The sequence below is a fragment of the Emys orbicularis genome, chromosome 1 (assembly GCF_028017835.1).
Source record: "Emys orbicularis isolate rEmyOrb1 chromosome 1, rEmyOrb1.hap1, whole genome shotgun sequence".
NCBI classification, from domain to species: domain Eukaryota; kingdom Metazoa; phylum Chordata; order Testudines; family Emydidae; genus Emys; species Emys orbicularis.
The window spans coordinates 59315882-59335906 of record NC_088683.1 but is presented as its reverse complement, the minus strand read 5'-3'; the positions used below and the strand labels follow the sequence as shown (position 1 = coordinate 59335906).

Here is a 20025-nt window from a genome sequence, read left to right as displayed (position 1 = left end):
CAGCAATGATGATTGTGAAGCTTGGTTGAGGTGGTGAAGTCAGAGGGTGGAAGAGGGTGGGATATTTCCCAGGGAATGCCTTACTGCTAAATGATGAACAAGCATTCGGCTGAGCCCTCAAGGATTAACACATTGTTGTTAATGTAGCCTCACACTCTACAAGGCAGCACGAATGGAGGGAGGGGAGACAGTATGGCAGACAGAGACACACACCCTGTGAGTGGGAGAGAGATGCGCACTGCCCCTTTAAGTACGCTGGCATCACTCTAAGTATATTGCCTTTAAAAAGATCAGGAAGTTGAGACAGCAGCTGCGGCCAGCAAGCTCTCTCCATCCTGAGCCCTGTCCTGTCCCCATCCTGCTCTATATGGAGAAGGGGTAAGCGGGGGGCAGGAGAAGGGGGGAGGGGGACACCCTGACATTAGCCCCCCTCATCCCCCCTCCCCTGCACAGCAAGCAGGAGGCTCCCAGGAGCAGCTCCAAGGCAGGGGGCAGGAGCAGCACATGGCAGTGGGAGGAGGGACAGCTGAACTGCTGGCAATTGGTAGCCTGCTGGGTGGCTACTGCACAGGGAACTTAGGGGAGGGGGAGCTGATGGGGGGTTGCCGCTCCACCCTGGTTCTCTAATTGATCAGCAATGTAACAACCAAACAACGTTAACCGGGACAACTTTAAGTGAGGAGTTACTGTATAGTTTTAAAACTGTTTTTACTTAATATAAAGAATTCAAAATAAAACCCAAATCATTTAAAACTATTTATATTAACATCTTCTTAAAGCTCTTGAGCCAAAACTTTTTGTCCTGGCCTCACCTCTACTAATCCTTTCGCTTTGTGATAAATATTGAAGTTTTGTTGCTACTAAGTTTTATTTCGCCAGTTTTTTTTTTTCTTGGACTTTTGGCTTTCCCTTTTCCTCCTGTCCCTTGACCGTCTCAGTACTCTCTTTGTCTCTGTACTGCCCTTTTCCTGCTCCTTGGCTTTATTTTGTTTGTATTTCTTTGAGTTGCTTTTTACATTCTCTAGCTCTGGGTTCCCCATAGTGTCTGGTTCACAGTCTTCTTGATCAAATTGAGCATCCTCTTCCACTTCATAAGGTTTGTCAACTGCAAGTCTACATCTGAATAGCTCTCACTATATCCATGCACGATGTCATCCCTCTGTCTGTGGAATAGGAGTTCATTTTGCCTGCCTTCTGCAACAGACTGTAAATTCTCCTGCAAATTAGGCATCTTTCAAGTCACAGTAGCACCAATAGTTTGTGTGGAGCCTAATTTGAATCCAGTCAGTGAACTAACTTGTTTTTATCTGCAATAAGCTCCAGGCTTGATCTAGTTTGTGTGGCATCAGAGTCTCTACATTTGTGGGCTTATCTGTTAAATTTGCTGATAAATCCAGCACAGGTTTATGATTACAATCGTCACTGAGCTGCTCCTCAGGAGAAGAACGTGGCAGCAAAGGAGTCAGAACTTCATTCTGATCAGTATCACACTCCGACATCTGCAGCTCTATAGTCACGTCTGTCGGACACTTCTCTTTCTCTGGTTCTTTTTCACTCTCTCATTACTGCCATGAAGCTCTGTTGCCAGGTCTGCTGTAGAAATTTTCTCTTTGTGGGATATTTTTCCACCATTCTCAGCACAACTGCAATGAGATTAAGAGCTTTGTAGCCTTCCCTGGTTTGATCTCCTCTTTCCTTTCTTTCTGGTTTTCCTCTATTAAATTCTTCTCTCACAAAGTCTTTATGAAAACTCTATTTTTGTAGGTCAAAGATTTTGCCATAACCTTCGTGTCCCCAACTGTTACTTTTATTCTACGTAATTCCCACCTGCTATGCAAGTGTCTCCTCATGTTCTTCCTTTTTCTTTGCATCTACCATTTATTTTTTGTTAATGTCTTGGGACAGCTCTGGATTCTTAGTGAAATAAACGAGCGTTTTCTTTACTTTTTCATACTAATTCTATTGATTTTCAGTGAGGTCTGATATTTGCAGAATATCAACTTCCTTTTCCCCCCGTGATGAATATGGGTAAATTGGTATTCCTCACTCTTCACAAGTCCTGATTCCACCTGGAAATTGTTCAGCATGATGTATCCATTTTATCCAGGGTGATTCAACAACAAAATTAAAGCATGGGTGGAGCGGCAGGGTGGAGAATCAGAGGAGCCATTAGCTCCATTATCCTGGTACTTCTCCAGGCTCTTTCTTTATTTTGCTTTTGTCCCTTTTAGGGCAATTTGCGCTCTGACTCTCTCTGTGTCCCTGTGGAGATGGCCCCTCTCTTTCTTCTTATAGGGCTCCTTGCTATAGCTCCAATGGAGTTCATTTTTTTCTGACTGTCATTTTCCTAGTCTCCACTCTCATCTTCTCCGGATTGGAACTTTTCCTGCCCTCTCATCCCTTCTTAAAGCCTTATCTACTCATTCCTTTTTCTTTCTCTTTTCAGCCCCAAGCCTGCTCTGAACCTGCTCCAGTGTTTGGGGCTGAGGGACGCAAACTCTCCCCAAGAGTTTTTACTGACTCTTGCCTTTTCTTTTACTTCTCTCTCTCTCTCTGGAGGTAGCTTTTGACACTCTTGACACTGTGTACAGTGAGCAGGGAGGCTACAGTGTGAGTAGAGACACACTAAAATTCGACTGCTGAAGTACAGAATGACCTTCTGCCTGGAATGGAAGTCCCTCACTTTATGAAGTTCAATATCTCCTGTTCATCTCTGGTAAGGGAGGATCAAGAACTCTGCAAGTTCAATTCCATGTCATGAGCTGTGCACTGCAGATGAGATCCTCCTCAGCTGGCGTAAGTCAAAGCTGCTCCAGAATTTGATCCTGCATATTTTACTATTGTAATAAGTTATATATGTGTATATATTAATCCCATTTACGTGGCTAAATCCATGGAAGAAGCAAGGGCCACTATGCATTTAATATTATCCAAATATAAGATTCTGTACTTGATACTTCTTTGATGAGATTAGTGTAAGAACCTAACTAGCACCGAATAGAATAAATGAATTGAAGCACATGCTTAAGTGCTATTCCTGAATAGGGATCTTTTCCTAAACTGGAGCCTAATACAGATAAAATAGATACTTTAAGTAAAGATGCATAGTCAAGAATAGTCAAATACAGTTTGGTAGATTAAAGAGACATTTTCAGGTACTTTAGTCCCAAAATGTGGCCTATTTTAAAAAATTATATATAATTAAATCTAATATACACAGAACTTATTTCAGAACTCACAAATGGGCCTTAACATTCTATCTCAAACACTGAGGAACATTAATATTTACTAATGTCAGATTTGCTTTCTGTTCCTCAAAAAAGTTCAATAAGTTACATGTTGAAGAGTGTCAACATTGCAAATCATGGCCCATATTCTCTTCTCACTTCTATGCAACCACATTGGCTTGAAGAGATGTCTGAGGCAGCAGGCTGGGAAAGTGTTTTTTCTGATCACTTGTCCACAGGCAGCTAGAATTTTTTGTCAAATAACCAAGCGGGTTGTCCCAAATTTCAGGCCTTGATCTTAGTGCCTCATGTAAATTAAAATGAAATGTTGTTGCTGCTGTGATTGTCTGGAGATGTTTCTCTGCATTCTGCTTTTTCTGTCTAAGACGGTTGTGTCAAGATTTGTCACTTTTATTCTCTGTGAACTGTGTATGACTTTCCCTGGCTTTATAGGGTTAATTTTCTCTTTCTTGTAATATAAATAAAAATGTGTTTATATTAAATTATTTATATTAAAGCACATTAAATCAGTGCTCCAGGATATGCACTGGCTATCTCTTGGTTACCAAGTGAGCTACGACTTAAAAAACTTTAAAATGGCTGCCGATTTGAGAGATCATGCCATACCATTGCAGCTGTGATTAGTAGAAGCTCCCTACCTGGATCCCACTCAATTTAAAAGAGAGGAAGCCCTCAGTGGAGGCGCCTGCAGCTTTTCAACTAATAGCCACTTTGCTCTGAAACACTTCTGGTCTTTTAAGCCCATGGCAAAGCATATCTATTTTCTAAGTCTGTTGGGGAGGGAAGGAGTCAATGAGGCTTGTGAGAGCATAAGGATGCTTGTGGGAACCTTTTATTGGAGATTGATTTTTGTTGGGAATGGGGGAGGGATGTAAAAAAGATTGGTGTTACCAGCTAGCTTTATTATTTGTCTTCGTAACCTTTGTTAAAGGTACCTAGAGATTTTTGTCAATATTTTTATAAATCAGAATAATAACCAACTACAAATCTGTGCCACACAAACTAGCTATGTACTTCAACACAAACCAGTTCAACACTTAATCTGAACCTTTAGAAGACATCCATTTCTGATCACTCCATTTGACTGGAAATCAAGGTTGTACGTGTATGGAAGTGAAGGCAGAAGGTATGTGTATTGCGAGTGATACCTGTAGGTGGGATAATGGGAAAAGTGAAATTGTGGTTGTAGGTTGCAGTGGTCAGGTGAGGACTAAGCTAGGTATTTCCTGGATTTTGTTCAGTTTATGTAGTTCAGTGACCTTATTTGGTTTTCAAATAAGTTTTTGTCTGGTGGATGTAAATAAAGTTGTGTCAGCTTTTTCCTTTTAAATCTGCTTTCAGGCATTTGACAATGAGCCATAAAAATAGCAAAATAACATTGCATTGCACTTTTATAATTTTCATCCAAGGAGTTCAAGCACTTTACAAATGTCAAGTCTGATTTTTGCTTGCACAGATGAAATTCTGTTCTAGGTAGGTCATTATACCACCCCCATCAACTGTGGTATCCAAGCACCTAGGCAGTGGAGCACTGGTTAAACCTCTCAACCCTCCTGTAAGGTAGGTAAGGGACACATACAGGAATTCATTCTACTGAGCACTAGAATGCAGCCATCTCTTGAGCAGAAGACAGCAGAGTGTAATAGGGCACAACAGTACTACACAGCACCTTAGGAAACCACATGAAGAAGAACGGTATAGCCAAGTGAGGCTACAGTGGGAATTTAGGTTAACAAAATGTCAGTGTGTTTACAAAAAGAGCCATGGGTTCATCATCTGTTGTCATGGATTACAAGTAGCTGATGCAATATTTATTAAAACACTCAGGCCCTGCTTTGCCATTGCCCTGGGGCCCCTTTGGGCCAGCGATGCTGACACAAAGGGTCTGTAAATCAGCTGTCTTGCCCCTTGCACTGAAAATGAGAGACATTTCCTAAAATCTGAAATGAGGCTGTGACTCCTCTCCCAGTCCACCCCTCAACACAGGAATCATCATTGGGCACATGTCCCCAGCCCCCAAAAAGGCTCCACCTCTTCTGAGGAAAGAGCCCTGAGCCTCAGCTCTGCGCCTCTAGCTTCCACTTTCTGGTCAGGAGAACACTTCACACTGTAACTCTGACACACCACTAAATAGTAAGTGCTATCCGCCTTTCTCTCTCCCCTCCCAATACAGATAATGGAAGCAGGGCTTATTTATTTTCTGGTTTCTGACCTTCAGGGTATGCTGGCTTCATGCAACCATGAGGGCTAGAATTTTTATTGATTGACTGGTGGATTTTTAATGAGAGCTGGGATTCTTGTGCAAGCTTCTGATTCCAGCAGCTGGGGCTTTAAGAAAAACAATGATATTCACAAGAGTTGGCAATGCTGAGATGAACCTCCCTTTTCTTGGGCTAGACCCATGGGCGGCAGGTATAATAGGTCAGGGAAGGCTATGCTGCTGCGGAAAGCCGGGTTTTTGCTTATTATTATGCGCTATGCAGGTTCTGGGGCAGATGAGGCAGCAATATCTGCTATTCAGCTTCCCAGGTTCATTGTAATCTCCCTGAACTGCAGACAGATTACTGATGAACCCCAGGAAGCTAAGTAGCAGATACTGCCTTCTCAGCAGCCCCAGAACCTGCTTAGCACATATAAAAAGCTCAGCTTCTTCCGCTGGGCGGCTGGGGGTTTCGGGGGATGAGGGGCGTAGCGTTTCCCATTCTCCAGCTAGGGGCTGGGGCCGGCTGGGTCTCAGGTCGGCCAGCCGACCTAGCTGAGGCTGGGGTGGTTGGGGCAGGGCCCGGGGCTGGGGTCAGCCAACTGGGGCTGCTCGGGTCGGTCCAGGGCTGGGTTGGTCAGCCGGCTCGGGCTGGCCCAGGGCTGGAACTGCTCGGGCCGGTCCGGGGCTGGGGTTGGCTGGTCAGCACGGCTGGGGCTTCTCGGGTCAGCCTGGGGCTGGGATTGGCCAGCTGGCAGAGCTGGCGCTGTTTGGGCCGGCCCGGGGCTGCAGTCAGTTGGCCAGCTGGGGTCGGTCAGCCGTAGGGTTGTCAATTTTGGTTGGACTTATTCCTGGAGGTTTCTTTGCATGACATAATCTTTAATTCAAGATTAATCTTTAATTCCTGGAGATTCCAGGCCAATCCTGGATGATTGGCAACCCTAGTCAGCCGGCTGGAGCCAGGACGGGGCTCAGGTTGGTCAGCTGGCTGGGGCTGGCCCGGGCTGGGACTCCTCGGGCTGGCCCAGGGCTGGGGTCGGCTGGCCAGCCGGCACAGCTGGGGATGCTCAGGCTGGCCTGGGGCTCGGACTTGGGGTTGCCAGGCATCTGGTTTTCGACCGGAACGCCCGGTCGAAAAGGGACCCTGACAGCTCCAGTCAGAATTACAAGTTTTCCAAATGCCATTTCATAGAATGAATTTTCAAAGTGATCTTTAAAAGTTGATAGGCCCTAACCTGAAATCACCTTCTGTCTGTGAAATCTGAAAACAACTCTGTAAGTTATTCGTTATTGCTTCCAGTCTAGTAACTAAAGCTGAAGATATAATAAAAGGATACCCAAGTTAAAAATCATGTTAATAAATTAAGTTCTGTGTGGTGTTCATGCTGTTTGCTTACTTTTTGCATTTCTCTCATCTTGGATAACAAAAATCTGATGAAGTCAGTATCACTTTTGTGAAAAGTCATTTTTACTTTCAGGTAGTTAGTACTGCAGTGTTTGAACTGAAAGCTATAAAAGGATATTTATTTAAAAACAACCATTAGTATGGTATTTTTTAAATTGTGGTTCATTATTTCTATTACAGTAGTGCCTAAGGAGCATAATCAGAGGCCAGAGCCCTCCTATAATAAGCACCAAACAAATACACACACAATGCCTGATCACTGTATTAACATTCCTATCCAACTTGTTTTTTCTCTTTATTTCTTCAAATTTTACACAAGCTTTTATTAGAGGGCCACATTTAAATTGGCAGATTATGGCTTCAATCCTACCAAATCTCATCCATGTGCTTCACTTTACTCACTGACTTTAAGGGGACCATTTGTATGAGTCAAGTTACGCAAGTGCATACATGTGTGCAACATCAGGGCCTAAATCTTTAAATTGATTTTTCTAATCAATAAGCTTTTGCTGTATCTTTTGTGCTGTAGTCTAGAGGTAAGACCTTCATTAGAAAAGGTCATTGGCAGGTCTAATTTGGCCTAAAATTTAAGTTTTACAAAATGAGTCCAATAGTAATATTTCCTATTGGAAATTTTAAAAAATGGGAATAGCTTAAAAACAATCCCTGATACTATTTACAAGCCCAGTATTGCTCCAGTGTATGAAAACCAGAAAGTGAAACTGAAGATCTATTTTCATTATCTAAGTAAAATTGAGGATCTATTTTCATTATCCAAGCTGAGGGAAAGACATGATGTAAAAATAACCAGGGAAGAGTAAATTTGATTTTTAATACTCCTTCAGTTCTAAGAATCTAAGATGCTATTAATATTGAAAAGGAAAATTGTGGGTTTTTTAGAATATTTTCAGCAGACAGTGTCTCTATAAACTGGGTTATAGCAGGTTTAATAGTCTGTAATATTTACTGATGATTTCCATGTTAAATATCACTGGTGGGAACAATTCCAAAATGTTGTCTTGTATAAATCAATAAACAGCTGTAATAGCTCCTATGTGAGCACCCTTGCAGGTTGTTATAGTGTTATAGAGTCTCCTTCCCATGGGTCCAGATGATGAAGATGTCATCAATGACATCTGGAAAAATTTCACCACGATTTCAACAGCTTCCACCCCACCATCAACCTCAGCCTGGACCAATCTACACGGGAGGTCCACTTCCTAGACACCATGGTGCAAATAAGTGACGGTCACGTTAACACCACCCTATACCGAAAACCCACCGACCGCTATGCCTACCTTCATGCCTCCAGCTTCCATCCCAGACACACCACACGATCCAGTGTCTACAGGCAAGCACTGAGATACAACCGTATCTGCTCCAACCCCTCAGACAGAGACCAACACCTACAAAATCTTCACCAAGCATTCTCAAAACTACGATACCCGCATGAGGAAATAAGGAAACAGATCAACAGGGCCAGACGTGTACCCAGAAGCCTACTACTGCAAGACAAGCCCAAGAAAGAAACCAACAGAACTCCACTGGCCATCACATACAGTCCCCAGCTAAAACCTCTCCAACGTATCATCAGTGATCTACAACCCATCCTGGACAACGATCCCTCAATTTCACAGGCCTTGGGTGGCAGACCCATCCTCGCCCACAGACAACCCGCCAACCTGAAGCATATTCTCAACAGTAACTACACACCGCACCATAACAACTCTAACTCAGGAACCAATCCATGCAACAAACCTCGATGCCAACTCTGCCCACATATCTACACCAGTGACACCATCACAGGACCTAACCAGATCAGCCACACCATCACCGGTGCATTCACCTGCACATCCACCAATGTAATATACGCCATCATATGCCAGCAATGCCCCTCTGCTATGTCGGCCAAACTGGACAGTCCCTACGTAAAAAGATAAATGGACACAAATCAGATATTAGGAATGGCAATATACAAAAACCTGTAGGAGAACACTTCAACCTCCCTGGACACACAATAGCAGATTTAAAGGTAGCCATCCTGCAGCAAAAAAAACTTCAGGACCAGACTTCAAAGAGAAACTGCTGAGCTTCAGTTCATCTGCAAATTTGACACCATCAGCTCAGGATTAAACAAAGACTGTGAATGGCTAGCCAACTACAAAAGCAGTTTCTCCTCCCTTGGTGTTCACACCTCAACTGCTAGAAGAGGGCCTCAGCCTCCCTGATTGAACTAACCTCATTATCTCTAGCCTTACTCACTCTTGCTTGCATATTTATGCCTGTCCCTGGAAATTTCCACTACATGCATCCGAAGAAGTGGGTATTCACTCACGAAAGCTCATGCTCCTATACATCTGTTAGTCTATAAGGTGCCACGGGACTCTTTGCTGCTTTGACACTTTCAAGTCACTTTCACAGTATTGCCAGCCTCAAATGTTCAAAAATCATGAGTCAGGCTCACCAAAAATCATGAGACTGGCTTTAAAATCATGAGATTATGTACAATAGATTTGGTGATCTTTTTATTTGCCTTCTGCTTTTTGAGCCTTTAGGGTGCACTCGGATCACATTTTGAAGCTTTCTCCAGAGCCACGAGGGTTAGAAACTTATTTTTTCTTTAAGAATGAAGGGTGAAATCATCACATATCCACTTGACTCCAGAAGCTGGTGCTTTAAGGAAAACAATAATTATCATGAGACTCATGACAAAATCATGAGAGTTGGCAACTCTGCTTTCACTTCTGTTTACAGGCTAGATTGAGATGCAGTTCTCACAGGAGAATATTTAAAACTAAATACCAAGAAAATTCCACATTTTAAAGTTGAGGGAAAAATTGACACTTCTGAGGTATTTCAGGGCCACTGCAGGCAGGAAAGGAAAATAAACAGGCACCGGAGCTGTAGGCAGCTCTTCCTCTTGAAAGAAAGATGGAGAGTCAAATCTTCTAGCCCTTAATCCAGTAAAACTTCTATTGGCATCAGTGCCTCCACTCCTAGATATTATTAACATGTGCTCAATAATTATACACTTCATACTTAAATACCTGGGCCATCTTATCCAGGGCTACACATATTATACACATTGGCTCAGGGACTACATTTTCTGGCATATTCTGAACTGTGCTGAGCACACAGGCGATACCTAGTGAATGATACAAATCATGACAATAATGGTCGACTTGATGGCCTCTGTGGATGCAATTTCTGTTCTTTGTTCTGGAGTTGGCCTGGATTCAGATGAAACCCTAAAAATTTGAGGCATAAAAACATCTGACACTCATTCCTTCCTTTTCTCGAACTCAGAAAGCAAAAAAAAGACAAAACAAAATGGTTTTCAGTTAAAATGTAAAATTGCACAGCAGCCATTGCTCTACAACCCAGCCTGGGGCAGAACCTGACAACCACTGGGGGTTAAGTGATCTCCTCTCAGCTCATTCTCATTCTCTCTCTTTCTTCATTCTTCCTGATCTCTGTGCTGCTTTTTATGCTGTCAACCATGACATCCTTCCCAATCGCCTCAGATTGATTGCTGGAGTCTCAGAGAACTGGCCTCCTCGGTTTTGTTCCCATCTATCAGAGTCCTCTTTTTTGCAGCATGCAACAGAGAAATAGGCTGGTCCAATGGATAGGGAGCGAGCCCTGAGAGACCTGGATTCTACTTCCCTCCCCATGGACTTCCTGTATGACCTCAGGCTGTGCCTTAGGGACAGAGTTTCAAAGGTTTTTAGGCACCCAAAGAGGCAGCTAGGCAGTGGGGTTTACAAAGCAACTAACCTTCTAGGCGCTTTTGAAAATCCCACTAGGTGCCTAAATACCTTTGAAAATCTTGCCTTTAGTCTCTCTGCACCTCAGTGCCCCATCTGTACAATGGGGATAACAGCACTGCTCTATCTCAGAGGGGCTGTGATGTGAGGAGAAATATGTTGGACATTGTGAGGTGCTCAAATACTATAGTGATGGGGCCACATAAGTACCTTAATTTAATTACCAGCCCTTTCTTATCTTAATCACCCTGCCTCTGTTTGTAAACAAAATACTGACTCCCTGCCCCGGGGCAAAAGCTAGAAGCAGCACCTCTCCTCTGCAAAACTCACATTCCACACTAATGCTGTGCTGTAGTTAAGAGCTCTGCCTAAGAGCACACCTCCTGTATGAAACTGGGGTCGCTGGAGCCCATCCCCCCCGTCACCCCAAATGGTGCCCCTCACGTAGGAGTTCATCAACCAAGGCAACAAAACCTAACCAATTGTGAGTCTAGAAGGACTGTGATTAGAGAATTGTGTTCCAACTCTCACCAAGTCCCCTTTGTGCCTATCTGGCACCACAAAGGAGGTGGAATTGGCCCTTGGAGAATCCCCCCTCCACAGGGGCTCCCCTTCTGGCATTCAGTTAGCATAAGGGCTCTACACCGGCCCTACTCCCAGCCTCTCACTGCAGGGTGTGGGGAGGGAGAGAAAGCTCTAGCTCCGGCTATACCCTGTCCTGCACTATGGCAATTCTCTGCTTCCATAGGCCCAGAAGCTTCTCTGATGTACACTAGGGAGAGAGCAGGCCCCTGGCAGCAACAGGGGGATGAGAATCAGGGTCCTAGAGTTGCAAATGTCATAAGACTCCTGCTTTTATCATGAGCACATAATATTGCCCCAGCCTGATTATTTTTACTTGTCAGATGATTATAGCTCTTCTTACCACATTCCCCTTACAGATGAAGCACTGTATTATTTTTTCCAAGTTGTAGGCACAAATTCTATCACACTCTTCTTTGAAAAGAACAGGAGTACTTGTGGCACCTTAGAGACTAACAAATTTATTAGAGCATAAGGTTTTGTGGGCTACAGCCCACTTCTTCGGATGCTGTAGCCCACGAAAGCTTATGCTCTAATAAATTTGTTAGTCTCTAAGGTGCCACAAGTACTCCTGTTCTTTTTGCGGATACAGACTAACACGGCTGCTTCAGAGGGAAGACAAAATGTGAAAGAAGTGCCAGGAAGAACACCACCAAGTAATGATGTTATGGGGGGGGGATAGCTCAGTGGTTTGAGCCTTGGCCTGCTAAACCCAGGGTTGTGAGTTTAATCCTTGAGGGGGCCACTTAGGAATCTGGGGCAAAATCAGTACTTGGTCTTGCTAGTGAAGGCAGGGGGCTGAACTCAATGACCTTTCAGGGTCCCTTCCAGTTCTATGAGATATACCTATCTCCATATATTTTTTTTAATATTTTTATGTGCTAGTTATATAGTTGTTATGTATGACAAACAGGAGTACTTGTGGCACCCTAGAGACTAACAAATTTATTTGAGCATAAGCTTTCGTGGGCTACAGACCACTTCATCAGATGCATAGAATGGAACATATAGTAAGACGATATATATACATACAGAGAACATGAAAAGGTGGAAGTTGCCATACTAACTCTAAGAGGCTAATTAAGATTAAGATGAGCTATTATCAGCAGGAGAAAAAAGACTTTTGTAGTGGTAATCAAGATGGCCCATTTCAGACAGTTGACAAAAAGGTGTGAGGATACTTAACATGGGGAAATAGATTCAATTTGTGTAATGACCCAGCCACTCCCAATCTCTATTCAAGCCCAAATTAATGGTATCTAGTTTGCATATTAATTCAAGTTCAGCAGTTTCTCATTGGAGTCCGTTTTTGAAGCTTTTCTGTTGCAAAATTGCCACCTTTAAGTCTGTTACTGAGTGACCAGAGAGGCTGAAGTGTTCTCCTACTGGTTTTTGAATGTTATGATTCCTGATGTCAAATTTGTGTCCATTTATTCTTTTGCATAGAGACTATCCAGTTTGGCCAATGTACATGGCAGGGGGCATTGCTGGCACATGATGGCATATATCACATTGGTAGATGTGCAGGTGAACGAGTCCCTGATAGCGTGGCTGATGTGATTAGGTCCTATGATGGCGTCACTTGAATAGATATGTGGACAGAGTTGGCATTGGGCTTTGTTGCAAGGATAGGTTCCTGGGTTAGTGTTTTTGTTGTGTGGTTGCTGGTGAGTATTTGCTTCAGGTTTGGGAGCTGTCTGTAAGCGAGGACTGGTCTGTCTCCCAAGATCTGTGAGAGTAAGGGATCATCTTGCAGGATAGGTTGTAGATCTTTGATGATGTGCTGGAGAGGTTTTAGTTGGGGGCTGAAGGTGACGGATAGTTCTGTTATTTTCTTTGTTGGACCTGTCCTGTAGTAGGTGACTTCTGAGTACTCTTCTGGCTCTGTCAATCTGTTTTTTCACTTCAGCAGGTGGGTATTGTAGTTTTAAGAATGCTTGATAGAGATCTTGTAGGCGTTTGTCTGTCTGAGGAATTGGAGCAAATGCGGTTCATAGGACCTAATCACATCAGCCAGAATCTATTTCCCCATGTTAAGTATCCTCACACCTTTTTACCAACTGTCTGAAATGAGCCATCTTGATTATCACTACAAAAGTCTTTTTTCTCCTGCAGATAATAGCTCATCTTAATTAATTAGCCTCTTACAGTTGGTATGGCTACTTCCACTTTTTCATGTTCTCTGTATGTATACATATCTTCTTACTATATGTTCCATTCTATGCATCTGATGAAGTGGGCTGTAGCCCACAAAAGCTTATGCTCAAATAAATTTGTTAGTCTCTAAGGTGCCACAAGTACTCCTGTTCTTTTTGCAGATACAGACTAAAACGGCTGCTACTCTGAAACCTGTTATGTATGAGTTGTTTTCAGTCAATGTATATGTTGTCACTAGATGCTGATCTGTATTTAAGGGCAAAGCATCCTTCATTAATGAATAATTTGACACTGGTAGCTTTTCTAGGAGACTCTCACTATTGCTTTAGAAAGTGAGAGATATGACTCCTATGGAATTAGATGCTTAAGGGGAGTTTAAAAGAAAGAGGAGGATTTTTGGAGGAATTTAGAGACGCTGGCGCATCCCTCCTACTTAAACCTCTATAATTAACTGCAGATATAACATAGCATCTAGTTGATTTAATGACTAATCTAAAGCCCACTGAAGGCTGTGGATCAAGCCCTAAGAAAGGAAGAGGTAAAAATGTCACTTTGCCTTTCTAAATGGAAAAGAAGAAGAAACAGTTAGGAAACCTACTTCCTTTTTATTTATATTTAGAAGGGCATTTATGTCCTCAGAGGAGAATGGTGCCCAGATTAGTTTCAAGCCAACATCTGATATTGGCTATCAGTCAATGCTGGAAACTGATGAACCTGCATTCATGATCAGTGGCTGGTTGTCAGTTTTTCAAGTATTTTGATGATGCTGGCTTTTGAAAACTCACTCACATTCACTTGTGCAATGAAAGGGAGGGAGAATTATTATTAGTTAATTTTTAGATTGTTCCTATTGGCAAGTAAGGACCAAACTAATGTTGTTTCATCTAATGCTAAGTGACACACTGAAAGGGGAAAGTTAGTGGTGAAGTAGTTGAGCTAGACCTTGAGTTGAATGTTTTTAATGACATTCACTAAGTGATTGGCACTGACATTTATACTGAATGGGCTACTGAGGACAGTATTTTTCACCTGCTCATTACCAAATGTGTCAGTTCCTATTTGACAGGAATCATCAAGTAGAAATCAAAAATCTGCAATGAAGTTGCTGGCTATTTACAGCTACAAATCTCCTGGTAATATCTGATATACTGCTGACAACAAATGAAGAACATGCTTTGCCTATCTGCGGGTGGCTATCTTAAAACAGAAAAACTTCAAAAACAGACTCCAACGAGAGACTGCTGAGCTGGAATTGATATGCAAACTAGACACAATCAACTCAGGGCTAAATAGGGATTGGGAAGGAATGGCTGAGCCATTACAAACATTGAATCTATCTCCCCTTGTAAGTATTTTCACACTTGCTTCTTATCAAACTGTCTGTACTGAGCCATCTTGATTATCACTTCAAAAGTTTTTTTCCTCTTACTTAATTGGCCTCTCAGAGTTGGTAAGACAACTCCCACCTGTTCATGCTCTCTGTATGTGTGTGTATATATATCTCCTCAATATATGGTTCACTCTATATGCATCCGAAGAAGTGGGTTGTAGCCCACGAAAGCTTATGCTCTAATAAATTTGTTAGTCTCTAAGGTGCCACAAGTACTCCTGTTATTTTTGCGGATACAGACTAACACGGCTGCTACTCTGAAACTTTTATGTTAACACTCACCTTGACATTTCAAAATACTCACTCATCAGGGGTGGAATATTTCATGAACTTATCCCAGGTTATAAGTTTTCTTTATGTTGAGCTGCTAAAGATCTACATTTCTTCCAAGAGTAGAGTCGTTAGCACTCAGGCCTTGCTGCCTTGGCTAAATTCAGTTCTGCCTAGCTAACTTCCCTCTGCAATCTGCATATAATAGTCATGTCATTTCCTAAATTGTTGCATACTCTATCTCTACACTGTTAAAAAAGATGCCATGTTTTACTCACAGGTGACTACATTTCAGTGGTAGACTGCTATATATATATAGCACTTTGTAAAGCACTTTGGATCCTCCAAGATAAAGAGGAGCTATATAAATGCAAGATACTTAACAAAAAGTCAGATATTTTCAGAGAATAGGTCTTGCTACTGGAAAGCCTTGACTTCAATGGGAGTTTTGTCTGAATTAGTAACCATGGGATTGGTCTCTAATTGGCACTCTTGAACACACATTTGTCTGTTTTGAAGGTGCAACTGTCATCATAGGACCATAGAAAGATACAATTCCTAAAATAAGGTTTGTCTTGATCCAATTTTATTTGGCACTCATTCCAATGTTCAGACTCAAATGTATCATTTTAATTCTAAACAACTGTGAATTTCAGGTCTCCATATTGTAGAGTAGGAGCCATTAAAAACTCCACATTTGCTTGCCTGAGGAAATGATTGCACGTAGTATGATGGTGCCTCCTGTTTTAAATAGGAGATAGCTGGCCCAAGCTGCTTGCACCCTATCTTGTGTTTTTGATAGTTTCTAACTAAAATACTCAGCATTGACTCTCTCTCCACCCCATTTAGAAAGGAGCTAAAAAAAGTGGAAAGCTCTGGGCACACTGGCTAGCCAGTAAGCAGAACTCAGTCTCTGTAATAACCAATTTTTAATCAGTGTTTTAATCTGTCTTTTATGGTTCCAGCTAAGCAACTATAAATATGCATGCGGGTAAATTTGTTAGATTGTGAATATTACTTTAAATGTTAGTGAGCGTGCATGAGATGAGAATTATGACAAAGGACACCACAACATACATATGAGGGACTGAAAACATTTCTCCTGTTTTGACAGATATTGCCCATTTTCAGGTGTATTCCTCATTTTACGTACAGGGACTCTTTCTCAAACAAGTAGAATCTACTAAAATGGAAGAAGCTTTAAGTTCATATGTTGTGCCATGTTTACTTAGTTGTTCTGTAACATATTACACTAGAGACCACACTTTGGGCCAAATCTCTCCCACTAATTCAAAAGGATTTTGGCTCAAGTTAAGACTCCAAGACTTGTCCTTACAAGATGCAAGAATTCCAGGATGTGAGCTGATAAAGTTGAGCGCAACTTGAATAATATGTAAATTTTCCACTTTGCTGGGTGTTGTGCTGTTTTTTGGACAATGGCCCAAAGTAATTTGATGTACGTGTACAAGAGCTGATTCAGGTTTATTATTTTTGTAGGCAGTGTTTGGGGCTTTTTAGATACAGAATGCCATTTAGTGGGATCAGTTTGTAAATTGTTTCTGCTTTTTTATCAAGGCAGATGACATCAGCAAGCTTGAGGAAATCCCTAGAGTGAGTGCACAGCAGGCACCGTCTTCTCCCTACCCTTGAGTAACTGTCATTCTTTGTTCCATTCTGAGAGACAGTTACATATTTTTAAATGTTCCTCTCCTGGTGCTTCCTTATTAATTTATGAACTTTCAATTTCAAATACAAAATTAAATGCATGGGAAAATACTATAGTTCACCAAATATCAAGATACTTAGGCATAAATTAAGAAGAATATAATGGTGTTAACAGCCAAAAGGCACACTTAAAATTCAATTTACTCCTAATCAAATGCAATAAGGACACGCAGAACAATTCTAGATAAAGACTGTTTTCTTTGGAGATGTTCATCAAATGAAATAGGGACTTGCTGGACTGAGAAAATTGAACAGGAGAAAATTTTAGTCATTATTTATTTTACTCCTTATGCAGGTTATCGCATGCTTTACCTTTAAGTCATCAGAACAAAGTGGGGAAACCCTTGCAGAGCTTCCTGTTCAAAGGCTACACTGCATGTTACTATGTAGTAAAGCTTTTCACGGATGTCCTTTTTACAGTCAAGATATCCACTTGTTAACATTATTTCACACACTTTAATAAGAACATATCAAGAGGAGAATACACCCCTTTATCTCTCCATGAATTCAGGAAAATGTGATGTCTAAACTTTGCTCCCATCTCTCCCACTGTGTGTAAAAGCCTAGCATGCTTCAACCAAATTGCACTACATTTATAATGTACAGCAACAGTCTTTGTTGAACTGCTATAAAATTTGGATATATGGTATGATATTCAGATGGACACTTTGTTCTAGCTCCCTCACTGCCCAACTCCATCTGTAAGTTAAGCAGAAAAGTCAAATTAACCAGATGTGGACTTGACCAGCAGGAGAGAGCAGGGGGAGGAGAAAGAAAAGCCTTTTCACTCCCCTCCATCTGAAGTGAGCTGAGCTGCACAGAGAAACTATTTATTCTCAGGTTTCAGAGTGGTTAGTCTCAGTTGCACTTTGCAGCTTCTCCCTCAGCCAAGATCTTACACACAGGGAAACTCACTAAGGTTATTCAGCTTCCCTTCTGCAGGAAGCTCTGAACAGGCTGCTAGGAGTAACAGACCATAGTTCTCTTTTGCAAACAGAATACCAAAAAATAGAAAATGGTACAAAAATCAGTGGGGGGGGGGAGAGGGGAGGAGAAGAGCTAAGAGAAAATGGAAATGAGGACCCAGAAATAGAAGAGATGAAGTAAAAGATGGGATGGAGAAAGACAGGCTAAAATGCAGCCCCACTTGTAGAGTTGAGATGAAAATTTAAGTGCTTAATGGGGGCTTTGATTAGCATTGGATTAATATCCGGGAGGATTGTGATACTCCCCAGAGGCACCCAGTGTTGTGAGGCACTTCACCTGCACCTTTCCTCTCTCTGGGCTGGTCCACACTACCCCCCCACTTCGGACTAAGGTACGCAAATTCAGCTACATTAATAACGTAGCTGAATTCGAAGTACCTTAGTCCGAACTTACCGCGGGTCCAGACGCTGCAGGCAGGCTCCCCCGTCGATGCCGCGTACTCCTCTCGCCGAGCTGGAGTACCGGCGTCGACGGCGAGCACTTCCGGGATCGATCCGGGATCGATTTATCGCATCTAGACAAGACGCGATAAATCGATCCCAGAACATCAATTGCCTGCCGTCGGACCCGGAGGTAAGTGTAGACGTACCCTCTGAGTGAAGCAGTCTTGTCTGTGCCTGCTGCAGCTCAGCTCTCTGAAATCAACAGCCTCTGGCAACACTAGCCCCTGCCTTCCAGGCCTCCATAGACCTCGCTCTCTCAGTTCAGGCTAGTAATAGGTCCACACCAACCCTCGAGTTCTTGCAGTGTTCCCTCTGTAACACTCAGCCCCTATCACTGCATGGTCACAGAAATTACCAGAAAGCTGTCCCCAAAAGAACAGTGTACACACAGCTTGATAGGTACAATTCGGGATTAGGTCCTCGATAATATCACAGCACTCAGATATATATTTATAGTGAAAATCATAAATTTATTATCAAAGATTAAGATTCAAGAAATACTGAGTAAGGATAACGGAATCAAAAATGGTGACATATAACATGCATCTCAAACTAAACTTAACTTTAACAGGCTAAAATCCTTGTCTAAAGTAGTTTTATCTCACCCCAAAGCCTTTTTTGCAGAATTTTCAACCAACCCTGGTTGAGATCCTGTTCTCATAAATGCAATCACACTGCCTGATTACTTCCTGAAGTGCCGGATAACAAAATGCTTTATTTGTCCCCTTGTTACAGTCCAGTAAACCTTTGAAGTGCACCCCCTGATAAAACTCTTCTCCCCCATTGCTTGTTTTTCCTGTTGACTTCCCATGTCTCTTTTTTTATTAGCATTCAGTTCAAACCAGTGTTGGGAGACCCATTGTGAAAAAAATATACAATGCTTAATGTACGTCTCAATTTGGTAGATGGACAAGAACTCCTGGTCTGAAACCTCTGTGCTTAAGTGTACTTCTTAAATATCATCCATACATATATTTCACAACGATTATGAAGATCAGTATGACATATGCTTGTATTAGATATCTTACATGACATTCTTTATGGATAAATACTACGAAAGCGGTGTTTTAGTTGTAGTGAGTTGTGAGGCCTGTTAGGAGCTGCTGACACAGAGTAGTGAACCCTTTGCCAGAAAGCACCAAAGGGCCTCTGTGTCACAAGAATGTAATCTTTGTTGTACCACATTCTATAGGGCATTCTGCATCATCGTTGTTTTAGAGTGTTTTTATTGCAAAGTTTTAAACATTATAATGAATACAAAGTTTAAAAAGAGAGAGAACTACACAGTGTTAACATTAGTCAGAAGTCACTTAATGCATTACAGAACTTACCAAACAAACGCTGATGGAACAGGAATTTCCCAGCTATCAGTCCTGTGAGAATGGCAAGTAGCCATAGAAGCACCTTCAGAAACCTCCAGCCTCCTCCTCCGGGGTATTTATTTGTTACAAATGAAAAGCAGTTGCCAACAACAATAACATTGGCTTCTGTCTGACTGTGAGATACTGGATCCTCAGCAAATATTAAGAAGTTAAAGAAGATCACCAGGTAAGCCACAACGAGGCGAGACCAAGGGTGCTGGAAGTAGTAGCGGAAGCCTTTACCCATTCTCAAATACTTCAGGACAGTTGTTTGCCTGTGTATACAAGATATATCAGTACATTGTTATACCCACCAATCACCATGGCATTCGGAAGCTGCCTAGACATTTCAAAAGTCAAACCACTTTACATTTTCAATGATTTACTTTTTATATTCTAGACTAACTCAGTGATAAACAGTTCCAAACAAAATAGGGTGACCGGACAGCAAGTGTGAAAAATCGGGACGGGGGTGGGGGTAATAGCAGCC

The 20025-nt window shown here is 42.1% G+C and overlaps 1 protein-coding gene across 1 annotated transcript in view; it reads right to left on the bottom strand.

The window, feature by feature from the left end:
* The window catches only part of TMEM117 (transmembrane protein 117), a 346737-nt gene extending 326955 nt beyond the window's left edge, over nt 1-19782 (bottom strand). The window contains exon 1 of the mRNA XM_065423784.1: nt 19506-19782. Within this exon, the coding sequence (XP_065279856.1) occupies nt 19506-19782 (277 nt within the window). The remainder of the gene's footprint in view (nt 1-19505) is intronic.
* Nucleotides 19783-20025: the final 243 nt, after the last annotated feature.